The sequence below is a fragment of the Raphanus sativus genome, chromosome 7 (genome assembly GCF_000801105.2).
Source record: "Raphanus sativus cultivar WK10039 chromosome 7, ASM80110v3, whole genome shotgun sequence".
Classification (NCBI taxonomy): Eukaryota; Viridiplantae; Streptophyta; class Magnoliopsida; order Brassicales; family Brassicaceae; genus Raphanus; species Raphanus sativus.
In genome coordinates, this window is record NC_079517.1 from 25,810,970 (window position 1) to 25,826,505 (window position 15,536).

Sequence of the window (15,536 nt, forward strand, 5' to 3'; positions counted from 1 at the left end):
GACCTTCCCAGTCTCTCACAAGAATGAATACATCCTAGTTGCTGTGGACTAGTCTCCAAGTGGGTGGAAGCAATTGCTAGTCCAACTAATGATGCGCGAGTTGTAACCAAGATGTTCACCTCCATTATCTTTCCAAGATTTGGAGTGCCTAGAGTTTATAAGCGATGGTGGAACTCATTTTATCAACAAGTGTTCCAAGGATTGCTGAGTAAGAATGGTGTGAAACACAAGGTTGCAACCGCCTATCATCCTCAAACAAGTGGTCAAGTGGAAGTTTCCAACAGAGAGATCAAGAACATCCTCCAGAAGACTGTCAACACCACCCGCAAGGATTGGTCCCTTAAGCTTGACGATGCTCTCTGGGCATACAGAACAGCCTACAAGACCCCTCTAGGGACCACTCCCTATCATCTGGTCTATGGCAAGGCGTGCCACCTACCTGTTGAGCTAGAGTACAAGGCGGCTTGGGCTGTCAAACTACTCAACTTCGACATCAAACCTGCCAAAGAGAGGCGAACCATTCAGATCCACGAGCTGGAGGAGATCAGGCATCTGGCCTATGAGAGTTCTAAGATCTACAAGGAAAAGACCAAGGCGTTCCATGACAAGCGGATCATCAGCAGAAGCTTCGTTCCGAACGATCAGGTCTTACTCTTCAATTCGGGGGTTAAGCTGTTCCCTGGAAAGCTTAAATCTAGATGGTCGGGACCTTTCACCATTAAGGAGGTCCGCCCTATGGAGCTGTTGTGTTGCTGGACACAAGAGGAGGAGAATTCGTTGTTAATGGTCAGCGTCTCAAGCCATATCTTGCTGACACAACAATCGCTGAAGGTGTAGAGATACCCTTGAGCGATCCCCCTCAAGCCTAATCGGCTCATTGAAGTCAAGCTAGTGACAGAAAACAAGCGCTTGGTGGGAGGCAACCCACTGGTGAGTGTAAATATTGTTTTCTCTTTGTCTTTATCTTTCTAGGAACTAACTTGCAGGTTGAAAAATCAAGAAAATTCGAGATCACTCCAGGGGAGCACTCCAGCGGTTGTTCCGCCGATTGTTCCCAGGTAAGTTCTCGAACAAAAAAAATAAAATAATAAAAAAATATAATAAATAAAAAAAAAAAAAAAAAGGGAAGGGGAAGCGGTTTTGATTGGTTATTAAAAACCCAAACATTCCACTTCCCCACTTCATCTCTCTCGCCGCAAACCACCCCCCCCCTTAGAACCCTAAAATCGCACAATCACCTCTCTCTTTTCTCATCGATTTTGGTTCTAAACTCTTGGGATTTCTCTGAGATTGGGTTGTTTTGCGCATGAAAATCGCGATTTGGGAGTAATTCTTGGTTCTCTCTTTCCTTTATGATTTGCGATTTCATCCTAGTTGTAGCCTTGATAGATACTTGCTACTAGGATCGAATTCTTGATTGATTTCAATGGAAGAGGAACCGATTTGTTGCTTGTGATTCTTGGCCTTTGCGATTTATTACTGTTAGATTGAGGTTGTATAGGTTGTCTAGTAATCGATGGACTTGAGTAGAACAAGAAGATTGGATTGTTCCATCGTTTCTAGAACAACCGATGAACTGTGCTGAATTGGGTTTATTCTTGTCTTGTAGATGCCTCCAAAGATGCGGAACGCCAGAGTCACCAAGAGCACGGCTTCTCCAGCCGCGAGTGCTCCACCAGGGTACCCGTGGCCGAACAAGACTGAGGGAGCGCCATCGACCTAAATGATCAGATGCTCCTTGACTTCAACGTCGAGGGATGGGACAAGGAGTCGGCGGCGGTACAACAAGCTCCTCCTAGCAGAGATCTTGCCCACGCGATTCGTGAACCAGCAAACACTAGGCGATCTAGGCCTTGACACTGAGGTGTTCGACACGATGCAGGCTATGGAATCATGCCTCTCTGCTACCAGGCTCAGGTTCTCTACCCGACTTGGTCAGGCAAGTGCTCGCGACGTGCAAGATCACTTACCAGAACCCAATGCGCCTTCGTATGAGAACTGCTTCTTCTCCTTCATGGCTGATGGCAATTCTGTTCCATCTCTCTCGACGACCTGAACTCTCTATTCGAGATTGCAGACACGCCAAAGGGATTTCAGTGGAAAGAAAGTTCAAACCGGCAGACACCTTTTGGGACCTCATCGCAGCCGGCAAGTTCACCTCTCGCAAGGCCTATCAGTCGCAGATCCGGAACCCCTGCTATCCGGATCATCGCCAAGATTGTGTCCAACGTCTTGTTCGCAAAGGAGTACACCTCCAAGATCACGAATGGAGAGCTCCAAGTTCTCTACACGGACTTGAGGACGAGATGCGCAGAGAGAACATCACCCCGATCCAGGAAGTCAAGACCAACCCAGGGTTCATCTCATCTCCATGTTCGCTGAGCGCAGAGACACACTGGTTCGAACTGATGATAAGAAGGATCGTTGCGGCAGTCTGCTCACTCCCTTGTTCCAGCATTTCAACATCAACCTCAGCTCTTACACGGTCGTCTCTGCGATTGAGTACATCGATACTCCTTACCTGATCGCATGCCACATCCTGCGCGACGAGACCACCTACAAGTTCCAGGACAAAGAAGGGAACCCTCTGTACTGCAAGCTCCCTATGCCTGGGTTCACAGACTTCTTATCCTTGAGAACATTGTGTTCTCACCGGCTGAAGAGCACCTCTGCGATGATCCTAAGGCACCGGTTCAGCACGATGATGAAGACATGGATGATGTGGAGCATGTGACTCCACCGGCTGATGGTGAGTACGACCTGGAGGACTTCACCGATGTGACTGATGATCACGCCTACAGACGCTGGATGGTTGATTCCCAGAAGAAGAACAACAGCCTCATGAAGAGGATACTCAGGGCGATCACAGGCGGCTGCATTGGAGCACAGGAGGAGCGTACACCGCAGAGAACAAGGCGCCCAGGCAAGGAACAAGCAGGCACATCGACTGGAGGAGTGAGACTGCCGAGGAACAGGAGGACAGCTGGTCACTCCGGTAGCGGCGATTCAGACTGAGTCCGAAAGGACTATTTCTATCCCTTGTCTTATCCATCTGAACTATTTATTTTTCATGTTATTTGCTTCTGTTTGGTTTGTTTCAGCTTCCTCTGATTTATTTTCACAACCAGGGATGGTGTGAACTAAGTCTGGGGGAGCAATGTACTTGTGTGCTTTTTGAGTCAGTCCTTGTGTCATTTTTATGTTTTTATCGAGTCAGTTTTTAGGATCGAGTCAGTCAAAACTATTGTGGGAATCAGGACCTTATTTGTGATGCTCTTTAACCACCTCGTGCTTTAACCTTCTTATTCAGTGACCTTAGCAGTGATGAAAGACCCACACATGGACCTGGAACACCCTGACTTATCTCATTTGACACTTCAGAAGTTCTATACCGATCAGGTTACACTGGGCAGACTTAACTCCACTTTATCTGAACCTAATCTGGACTTTAATTCTTCTTGTCATGGGCACTAGATCAGGGTAGAATGAGAACTGCACTCAGGACTTCTTATCCGATTTTATCCCTCTTGCTGTTCCTGAGTGGCTAGCTCATCTTTAGCTAGTTCCCACCTTGAACCCTGACCTTTAATTCCACCCTCATGCATTTGCTTTTCTAGTACTTTATGTGCAGATATGTGCAAAAAGGTCGGAGAGGAAAGGATCGACGCAGTTCTTACTCATCAATGCTCACACAATGGAAGCAGGCGGAACAACCGGAGTGCTTGTTCTGATACGTAAGGGAACAACCGGGATGCCTGTTCCGATACTATGGAGAACAACGAAGAAGTAAGTGGCTAGAACAGACCAGAATGAATCACCAGTGGCATCATGTACATCACTTGCTACCTCCTTGCTCGTCACCCCAGCATTTTGTAATTCAGTAAAAAAAAAAAAAAAAAAAAAAAAAAAAAAAAAAAAAAATTTGTTTTGTTTTGCTTTGATTTACTGGTGACGAGAAGGGAAGAATCTATGATGCATGCCACTGGGGAAGTTGAGAAAGTGATGGTGTTTTCAGTGAAGTGTTCTGAAGGGGAAGTTGAATCGCGCAGAGCAGTCCTATGATCGATCTATCGGAGAGCAGTCCGATTGGCAGAGATGAGTAAGGACTGTGGACCTCAATGGAGCCGTCCTCTCACGACCATTTTGTGCGATATCCTGCACCCGCTCTTGGTAAACCCTAAACACTCTTGAACTCCACCATAAAAGTTAGCCTGTTCTATACCTAGCCCGTTCTCTCTGAGTAGAGCCTGTGACAAGAAGCTCACGCTTATCTTAATTGAACATAAGGAGTTTTGTCTCGAAAGTGTTGCCTTTTCAGGTTAAGATATAGAGTAAGGAGCAGATCTTCGAACAGCGATCAGGGGGTTCTCAGTAAGTGTGTGTGGTCCTAGTCTACAGCTTGTATGGTTCAGAGATTTGTGGTAAGAGTATGGTTGCTGAGAATAAGCGAGTTCCCACGTTTTCAAACCTTTCTCCCTGTTCTTGGTACTTGCCTTGTTCGAGGACAAACAAGGATCTAAGTCTGGGGAATTGATATATGGTGTTTTTCACATCATTGTATATATGTTTTCTTTTGTTTGAAGTCACTAATTCGTGTCAGTCTAGTCCTTTTTGACCTTTTACAGGTCTGGAGTTAGCAGAAGAAAGAAGAGAAGGTGCCTGATGAAAGAAGTCCTTTTGGAGCATTCCTGCGGAGAACACTCAAGAGAACAATCCCGAGACTGTTCTCTCTCAAGCGGAACAAGCAGACGGAGTGATCCGGCGATTGTTCCAGACGAATATGGAAACTCCTATTTCGGGATTTTAAGCCCTGTTGCCCTAATCTCTTTTCTTCTGATTGGCGCCTCCATATAAAACGCCATCTATCTATTTTCTATTTTTTTTACGCTAGTTTTACAAGAGAACACTGAGTATTGCGATCTGCAACTTGTAAGGGAGAAGAATCCATCCTCTCATAGAGAAGATCATCTGAACCCTATTGTTTCATACTCTGTTCTTATGCAATTTTATTCAGGATTTATGTCTTTGTTTATGTGCATCATGATCGAGTAGTGACCTTGCTCGCCTAGGGTTTTTAGGGTGTTGAGACATGAGCTAAACATAGATAAGCGATCCATAACTGTTCTTCATTCATACTGTTCTTACTGCTTTCATTAAACTGATCACTTGATGTTAGATCACTAGTTCATCACTTAGTTAACCGCTTAGGATGATAACTTGACATGTATTGAATGAGCTTAGTATCCCTAATCAGCGAAAGTAGATATTAGGGTGGTAAGTGAACTGATCGGACCTGTTCTCTAAAGCTTGCAATCGATTCTCATCCCAACGACAGTTAGGTGGTGAGATCGATCTGCAAAGCGATCACTACCACGACAGTGGAGTGTTCCAGCTGAGTGATCCGAGTTCTAGAAAGCACTTCATCGCGCTTGAATAATTGTTTGGCTCCAATTCAACACCCAATGAAATACCCTAGGCTAGCTCTTGTTTAATTGAATTAATCTCGTGTTTATTTTGCTTGTTTACTATCGCCTATTTCAACCAAATCTTATCTTCTTCTTAGCTTGATTCTGAAACTTATAGAACTAGAGTGTAGACTGGTCCTCTGGATTTGAATCTCAAGTACTACAATTGCAGCTGTTAACTTGGCAGTAGCAAGGATTCATTTTTAGTGTATCAGTCGCCGTTGAATCTCACAGTTAGACGCATAAATGAAAACCACTGTGAAACTTTCAGACGTAGCCGGATTGAAAACCCCACATAACACAAACTGGTCAGACTTCTTGTAGATAACCACTGAGATAGAAGGATCCCAAACCACCCAAATCTTTCCTAACTCCGAAAATGAGTAATTACATTCTGATCTCCAGCCAGGAAAGGCTGACTGCAAAATACCAAACGCATTAACCTCTTGAACCCGCGTCTCCAAAATTCCCCCAATGAGAGGTCTATTACTAGTAACCCAATCCTTAATAACCCGTTGCCGAGGAAGACTGTTGAAACCTCTAACATTCCAAGAAAAAAGCTTCATTATTTATTTACAATAAAAATGAGGATGAGTTAAAAACGATTCCTTCTCCCACCCGAGGAAAGTCCCCGAATAGAAGAAAAAAGCTGAGATGCCGCTGCAGTTGGAGATGAACAATTCAAAAGGGCTTGGCGCCTTAAGTCTTTCCTCGCTTTCCTCGCTGCTGCAGGAGAAGGCAAGAAAGGTCTCTCAGCTTCTGGATCCGGAGGAGATAAACCAACACCCTCTACTGAAGGTTCGTCATCCACAGTCAAGGAGGAATCATGATTAAGAGGGAGAGTCAACGTCTTTGAAGCATCAGACCGATGAGAAATCACACGCACTTTCTGAGTCGAACCCTTACTTAACGCCTTCTTTCCTTGAACCAGAGTTGCAGAAGATGAACCTTCCGGAGGAGGTAAACATGGAGCCACAACCACCTGCTGAACCACAATCTCCCCGTCTTCAATCTCCTGACCCACATTCTCTGAAACCTGAGCCACAACCTCTGAACCTTCTGTAACCTGACCCACAACCTCTGAAACCTGAGCCACAACTTCTTCTGTAACCTGACCCACCGCCTCTGAACCTTCCAGCTGCACCTCCGGGTCTTTGACTAGCACCTGAGACACCTTCGGCTTCCCATTACCCTGGAGGGTCTTAGGAAAGTTCTTGAAGCCATTCTTCAGGATTGGATTAGGACAACAGTTTAGCAAGTGACCAAATTTACCACAGTTGCAACATTGAGGAGGAAGTCTCGGATAAGAGACATCTATTTTAACTGAGTAACCAAGAGAATCCCGTACTATCACTGCTGATGGGGGCGGAGCATCAAGAGATATCTCCACTTTCACCTTCGTATCACCAAAGTGGAATGGATCCAAACGAGACTTCTCTGTATGAAGTGGTTCGCCTATACCACTGGCTATTACACTAATACCATCCAACGAGTACAACTGAGGCGGGACCTTCTTTAGAACAGCCCATGTCGGAGCCGAAACTAGATCCTCAGCTTCCAACGATGCATCTGGGTTCCAAAGATAAACAGACAACGCGCAGTTGGCGACTTGCCAATATCCGACCTCCAGAATCCACTCTCGAAGCTCGACCGAAGGAACATAGATGAGACAAGCCGTAGATGATACTGTACGAACGATAATGTCTCCCTTCTTCCCCCAAATAGGGTTTAGATCTGAGAAAACTTTACCGGAGACCGGCATACGACCATGAAATTTGCAGAGGATATGGTCTTTCCATGATTCTGAGGAGTTTAAAATCACTGAGGGTGGGGCTTGGACCACCGGAGTACCGTCTTCCTCAAAGGTTGGGGAAGAGATCTTCCTGAGGTTTCTGAGTGAGGATTTGAACCGCTGAGCATACGACGGCGCTCCCGTAGCAGGAATCGTCGGAGGAATTGAGGTTTGGGATGGAGTAGATGAAACAAGAAGCGGGAAAGCTGAAGGAGAGAGGACCCCTTCATCAGGCGGGTCTGGCGTGGGAGACGGAGCAGGCGCGGTAGACGACATCGGCGAACGGAGAGGAAGAAATTTCGGCAAACGGCGTGAGGCCGCCGCCGTCGAAGCAAAAACCCTAAAGGAAAGTGGGAGTCGCCTCTAAAGTCCCTCAGAGAAGAGAGAGAAGAGAGAGAATGCTACAACTATCCAAAGTTTTTATGTTCTATCCAAAGTATCATTTTTACCCATCTCTTGAACCAATTCTTAAAAAATAGCAAATTGGAGTTGATGAACTCAGCAACTTTTTGTAGCTGGCCACACAAATTGTAGCCTGATATTAGTATTAATCTTATTAGCAAAGTTTAGCCTTCTAACGAAATATGTTGGCAATGTTCAGGAATAATGGCATATGCAATAAATTTAGCCAGCTAAAATCATACTTATCAAGATATTGAATATATTGCACATCTACCTCAAACTCTAGCCGTATATTATATACTGGATTATTAGGACGGATCATAGATGCACATCTATGTTAAACTTTAAGGGTATAGGGAGTGGGGGTTATGATCTATGCTACATGGAAACGGAAGCGGATACGCGGAAGCAGAATCGTGTGGAAGCGTAGAAGCAAGAATTTTTAAAAAGTAGGAAGCGAAAACGTGTCGGAAGCGTATATTTATATATATAATATATATATATAATATATATATATATATATATATATATATATATCAAAAGTGACTAACAATTATATGATTCAAATTAAAATAAAAAATTTGTTCATTTATAATAATTTTAAATGATTTTAACCGTGAAACTATACATAAACTAAGTTATAAGATATTAAAACTAATTATTTTTTAATATTTCGTAAATAATTAACATAATATATTTGAATATAGACAATATATCTCTAATAAACTTTCAATGCATAAAGACAATATATAGTATTAGTTTTAATGCTTGTGTATATATATTCTCTATTTCACTATTATATAAACAATATTTCTTATAATTTTATTTATTTATGATATTGTATTTTTTTAAAACGAAGCGTGATTCCAAAATGGAATCGTAAGCTTCCAACGTGTTTTTAAATAGGCATTTTTGGAAACGCATTGAAAATGAGATTCCGAGAACTTCCACAAGCTTCTGATTCCGATTCCGAAGCGGGAAGCGGACGTCCGACAAAGCTTCCATGCAACCTAGGTTATTGATGTGGTCATCAAACCAGTAGCTGAACCGGAGGTCAACCAAACTATCCAATCCGGCCACTTTGGAGGTGCCAGCGATATAGGTTCAGTCCAAGGCGAATATCTCAACAACCAGAAGGTCTTTTGTCATGAATCCAATTTTACTAGAAGGCCAACTCATCAGGAATTCACTGAGACTTTGAATTACAAGAAAAGTTTCACGTAGAAAGAAGTTATGAATTTTACAAACCGGAGGTTCCCCAGCCCATCCATCTGCGAGTACCCGACTTTTCAAGGAGATTCAAGCCCAATGAAGGAGCGGCCTGAACCAAAGCCGATCATAGGATTCAAGAAGAGTCTCTCATCTTTCCAGGAAGCCCAATATCAGGATAAATGGCCACGGAATTATGAAGTTATGATCCATTCTCCAAAACCGGTCAAACCAGTTCTACACCTGCCTCAATTGGAAGCTAACCGGTTCAATCAGCTTCAAACCAGACATTGGCGTCCAGGAGATCATTTCAGCCAATCAGGAGGTATTGAAGAAGTCCTTAGCTACACCAGAGCCCAGGAGATCAGCCGGTTCAATGAAGAGTCACTTAAATCAAACCGGAGCTATTTATGGCAAGATTGGACAGCCTTTCGGTTTGATCATGTCCAAGCTATTCCAATCCGACCAGAAGACATCAGGTCTAAACCAGGACGTCCAGGAGATATTATAGGCATCCAAGAACAGTTCTACAAGTCTATTCCATGCACCAGCCCCCATTGGATCAGGAGGATCCACACTTACACCAAACTGCCTTATTTGGAGATCCTTGCAATAAAGCTTCAACAGCTCTTTTCTCTTCAGTTAAGGCACGACCTCAGCACCTTGCAGACCATAAAGAAGATTTCCAGGAAGCTTACTTACCCCCTCAAACCGTCCAGATACAAGAAGAACATCAGCCACATTCATTTGGCCAAGATTCTCCCCATTAAGCCTCTAACGGCTATATTCCATGAAGCCATCAACTCTTTGATTTCCTTTGCTTTTATTTCGAGTTTATTAGTTTCCTTTTATCATTTTATGACTGTTAGAGTCTGTCTTGGTCGAGCCTATAAAGCTCTAGTCTTTGTTTCATTGTAAACCACCCTTGAATTTTATGAATGCATATGCAGTTTTTCTAGTTTTTCTTAAAACTATTATCTAAGTCTTTTGAGTGTTGTGAGAAGCAGTTCTTGACCAACCTGACTTATCAAAGCCTCCTTTCACAGAGCTTTGTGGCGTCCTCAATCCCCCCATCATTTCCATCTACTGATTTGCCTTGAGAGAGACTTCAGTCCAGCAAGCAAATCCCATATCTATCCATCTTCCATCCATTGATCTTGTTGAGAGAGACTTCAGTCCAGCAACAAAGATCCCATCTCCATCAATCTATCCCTTTCTATTTGTTTTTATTCATATTATCATTCTGATTCATATTCATATTTGCTTTTGTTTGCATCATAAAACTTATAAAAACTCATAAAAAGGTTTACTCTTGTTTGAGGTACCAATCCAAACTATTGGACTAAACCTCAGTTCCATATTTCCGGACAAGCCTGGCCCTTGCCCACAACATTTTGGTATCAGAGCCAAAGGCTCCAAAAGATTTGGTCATTTATATCCTTTAGTTCATTTTGTTGTCTGTTTTGCATTTGCATCTTTATAAAAAAAAAAAAAAAATTCTTGATGTTCTTGTTTGTTCTTGTTAATTCTAAGTTATGTGAGAAGCTTTCTTAGGATACAAGTGTGGAACCTTTATCTTTGTGTGAGATTCACTTAGGTGCTGGTTCTTGATCTTATCTCAAAGCCTTTCACATCTTTGAGTGGCGATCTTCATTTCATTTAAGCCGTAGGTTTTGATTTCTTGTGAGAAAAGCTAGAGTGAGATTCTCAGCCTGTATCAGTTATGATATAGGCATATGGTTTTCAGGTTTGGTGTAATGGTTGAAAAATTAATTTAGCCAGCTAACACTATAATTATCCATATAATAACGACATTGTACATCTATGTTAAACTCTAGACGGCTAATAATCGGACGGCATCATATACAGTATGATTAGCCCTATATGCGTTAGGGTTTAGGTTTTTCTAGGTTTAGGATTTCGGAGTCCTATAAGGGTTAAGGGTTTAGGATTTAGGGTTTAGGTTTTAGAGTGTATGGGTTGGGGTTTAGGGTTTCTTTAGGGTTTAGGGTAAGTGTTTACAAGTCCTATAAGTGTTTAGGGATTAGGGTTTAAGAATTAGGGATATGGTTTATGTGTTAGGCATTAGGTTTTAGGGTTTAGTGTAATGGTTTAGGATTTAGGGTTTAGAGTTTATGGGTGTAGGGTTTAGTGGTTCTATAAGAGATTAGAGTTTATGATTTAGGGTTTGAGTTTATGGTTAGAGTTTAGGTTTTAAGGTTTGGTGTAATGGTTTAGGCTATATGGTTTAGAGTTATGGGATAGGGTTTAGAGTCTGTTGTTTAAGTGAATCGAGGTTAGACATATCCAGGGTTTAAGGTTTTATGGTTTACTGATTTGGGTTTTTTAATTCCTCAAGGGCTTAGGAATTAGTTTGCAAGATTTAGGGTCTAGTTTTTGCTATTCCCTATGTTTAGCGAGATAATATTCCACTGATTTGCTATTCGTTAAGTTAGCCGGTTACACAATTAGCAATCCAGTCTTTTATATAGAAGCCCACAGATAGTAAAATAACATATAATCTACTCTATTAAAATAGAGTCCTACTATATATATCTACTGTTGGAAGTTGTTTTTAATTTTTGAACCCTTACTAGAGAGTTACACGTAATATTACGCTGCTTAGTGAACTAACCAATATTATATTTGAATCATACCACTATCGTGTAATAAAACCAAACCAATGTTATGACTGTCAATTAAATTAACACTGGACCGGTTATCTATTTTTCCTAATAATCAGTGATCAGGTAAGATCTAAATTGTTCGGAAATCTTGAAAATCAACAGCTTCCAACTACATATATCGCTTCCACTATATACTATAAAAGAACCTCTACATATATCGCTTCCACTATATACTATAAAAGAACCTGAGAAAACAAATTATAAAAAAACTTAGGCATATGAAACACTAGCTATACTGCTCATTATATCTAATCTATTAGTTTAGATTTAGAGTTATATTTTAATCTATTCATAAAAAAATTATTTAAATTTGGACTTATACAGTTTTCATTAATAATATATTGGATATTAAATATATGAATCTGAAAATTCGGTTGCACTAATTCATACATGACCAATATTTTTACCAAATGACATTTAGTTTCAAAATACCAAATTTTATATCTCTAAATACGAAATACACAATACAATATAATATACCTGAATTCAATTCACTATATCTCTTTACATTTCCCACTATCTACGTTAGACTATTCAATTTTATTATCAAGATTTTAATGTATGTGATGGTAATTAATAACCGTTTCTATAAAGAATTGGTTTAACCAGCGTTTTGAAAACTAGATAGGATATTGATTTGATATTGTAGCTAGGTCAATGTTTGATATTAAAACAATAAGAACTTTTTGTCGAAACCTTTTTAAATTTTGCAAATTTTTTATTTCTTAACTCAAATTTTAAAATACCGATTTTTAATATTAAATAGGATCATCGGTTTTAAGAAATTTGACCGTTTTTAATTGGATTTGCAGGTTTAACTCAAATCTGGTTTTTATACAATACAAAACTGGTTAGAAGAATGAATCACCGTTCGACTGGCCGGTCCAGTCCAGTTTTTAAAATACGGTATATTGTAATGAATAATATTATAATCTATCATGTACAAAATTAATAGATGACTATCACATCACATGTTATTTCTAACCCAACATATAATCCGTATATTGTTACTAAAAATTATAATAGCCGCAAATTATGGCTAATATTTAATAACTAATCAAAAATAAAACTAATTGAAAAGAAATCCTAACAAATCAAGGAAATGCTTAAATTATGGTTTCGACACAGATTTACTAAAACAAATTTATCATAATATTTATATAAGAAAAAATAAGATTTACTAACAAACAAATAAGTAACTCAACTATAAGCCACACATTCTACATTGTTATCAAACTTAAGTTTAATAAAATTGTAAAAACATTTTAACATCATTTCACAGAAAATAGTCCCGCGTTTTAACGCGGGTTAGAATCTAGTTATTAATTAAACTAATTTCTAAATAAAATATCACCGAAATCTTTTTTAAGATACATCTGCGCCATTTGCGTCAGAGTTATCCTCTTACCACTGTATATTTCTGGTTACCGATGCAAGTTTAATAAATCTGACCCAAATCTTTTCATAATCTTACCAAATCTATGTAAATTTTGTTGTCAGCATATAGTTGTACATTACCTACGTTTTGGAACTCTATTTGTCAAGTAGTAAGGACATTTTTGTCTTTCAACAATAGCGTTTGACATCACGCGTATCAATTTTTTACTGTTTTTTGGTATATTCCTAATTTCCCTATCTTTCTTTGTCTTTAAGCTAATTAGCTCAAACTGAAATCATAGGCAAAGTTGTTAAAAAAAAAAAAGGCAAAGCTGGACAATCCCAACCCGACTCGACATCTTATCCTTTTGAAGTTTCTGGGTTTCGGGTCGGATATAAATCTCTCGGGTCAACCCATGCTGCAGTTCGCAGCCTATCAAGGTTGACCAAGACTTGTGTTTGTGTAGCAGCAGTCAACCCTGTATGGGTCCATTACAACACCCGATGATGCCGAAACTAAAAGAGTTGGTTACATAAAAGAACACATTTTGTCTTTGTTTCATACTCTAAGACACTTCTCATTTGTAGGACACTTTTTAGTGGGACCAAGTGATTGGTTTGTCAAAATTACCCTTGTGAAAAAGGATGGTGTTTGTTAAAGAGAACAGCTTGTTTTTTTTTTCACTTTTTCCAATTGAATAACTTTTGTTACATTTATGTTTTTAGATTTATAGAAAAAAGACTCTAGTTTCCACGGTTGGATTAAAAAGATTACTATTAAATATAATGTATGAAGCTTTCCATCGTTGGATTAAAATGGTTAGTATTAAATTGAATGGATGAGATTGAATTTTGGAGAATAAGTCAGTTTGACAAAGACGTGACTTAATTGCTTGTGTTCGGTGTGGAATATGGGGGTGTAAAATTGTCCTTGTGGATGGCTGAGTTGTGGTCGGTTGAATTGTGTTCGAGTGATTTGTGCTTGGATAAAGTGTATATGGGTGATGCGTGGACGAGTGGTATGTGGACAGGTGATGTGATGTGTGGACGAGTGGTATGTGGACGGATGAGAAAGCAGTAGTGGGGTTTTGGCCACTCACGTTTTGAACTGGTTTACAGTAACGTTCCTCACTTAACATCATCACCAGCAAAAGCATAGACATATGGCTAGAGATTAATTTGTAGACAGTAAATATAAAAAGTGAATGATTTTGTTTATTAGAGAAATATAGATGATATAATTGCGTATAAATTCAAACTAAAGATATAAATCAGAGTTTTTGTTTTAATAATATTTTGGTTTTTGTGGACATAATCTTGAAAACAAAATGTTGTGGACAACATCCAATTAACAAAAAAAAATATGGACTTGGACAAGTGAAATCGTAAAGGAAGCTCTACAAGATTTGTAAGAACCGATAGCTTATCACAATGATAGAAATGTGATCAAGATTATTTTATTTTTTATTATTTTAAAATTATTTTTACCATTCTTAATTTTTTTCTAATATCTAAAAACATAGATAATATATAAAACATGCATATACATTTTTTGATATTTTATAAAGTTTTATTTTATTAGATCTTTCTATGAATATAAATAGTGTGAATATGAATTTTGTTAATAAAAGCTGTTAGAGGCTAAGCATATAATTAAAAAGTATGGGACAAAATCAAGAGAATCTATAAATAAATTAAAGGATGTTGTGTCAAATTGCGTATATCCAAAACATAAAGGACTAGATGTGTAAAATAGAGGAACTTGCCATTGTTGCTTTACGAAGTTTCTCTCTGCAACTGCAACAGAACTGACGACAGAGGTTTACAAATTGTCCATCCACGAGTCCCCATCCACAACTTGCATCACCCATCCATCTGTAATCAGCATTCTCTTCCTCTCTTTTCTCTCGCACCCCTTTTTTACTCTTCATTTTCCTCTTCTGCTAAGACAAATCCATAAGTTTTGATTCATGCTAATGTCCACAAAACCAGATTAGAGACAAATCCTGCAATTCTGACAAAGCATCTCACGATAATTCCGACGAAGCTTCTTGGCGTGTTCGAGCTCTGTTTGAGGTGTGGTTGATGACTACAGATTCGTTTTGTGGAGAGGAACATGGTGATGGTCTCATATTTTTGGTACAATATACCAGTCGAGAGATCGAGTCGAAATTGTATTCAAAATTGGAGAAAAAATGAGGAAGTTTCTCGCAAAGATTATGGACGCGTCCAAGCTCTGTTTGAAACGTGGTCAGAAGCTACGGCTTCGTTTTGTGGAGATGAATATGATGGTGGTCTCAGATTTTTGATATGATCTACGAGCTGAGAGATCAAATCAAAGAGATGAATTTGGGAAAAGTGAATTTGAGACATGAGAGAGAAAGGTTTTTGGATATATTGTGATAATTATTTTAAATTTGGAGACAAGAGAGAGAAGACAGAGATGATAAATATATATTTTTTGCGATGGAAATGGCTTTGTTTAGTTAGACCATCCGCAACGGCGGTCCCTAACAAATCCTTATCATTAATTGAAAAAATTAATGAAATATAATAATATTATTTGGCTTAATTAGCGAAGGATCAATCCTTCACGAAGGAGTG

At 39.6% G+C, this 15,536-nt stretch overlaps 1 protein-coding gene across 1 annotated transcript; it reads right to left on the minus strand.

The window, feature by feature from the left end:
* Window positions 1–6,060: 6,060 nt before the first annotated feature.
* On the minus strand, window positions 6,061–7,533 carry LOC108836740 (uncharacterized). The gene has a single exon (XM_018609853.1). The coding sequence runs from the start codon at window positions 7,531–7,533 to the stop codon at window positions 6,061–6,063; it is 1,473 nt and encodes a 490-aa protein (XP_018465355.1).
* Window positions 7,534–15,536: the final 8,003 nt, after the last annotated feature.

What these genes read in the sequence shown, in the direction of transcription:
- LOC108836740 (XM_018609853.1), bottom strand. Translation starts at nt 7,533, where the DNA reads ATGTCGTCTACCGCGCCTGCTCCGTCTCCCACGCCAGACCCGCCTGAT.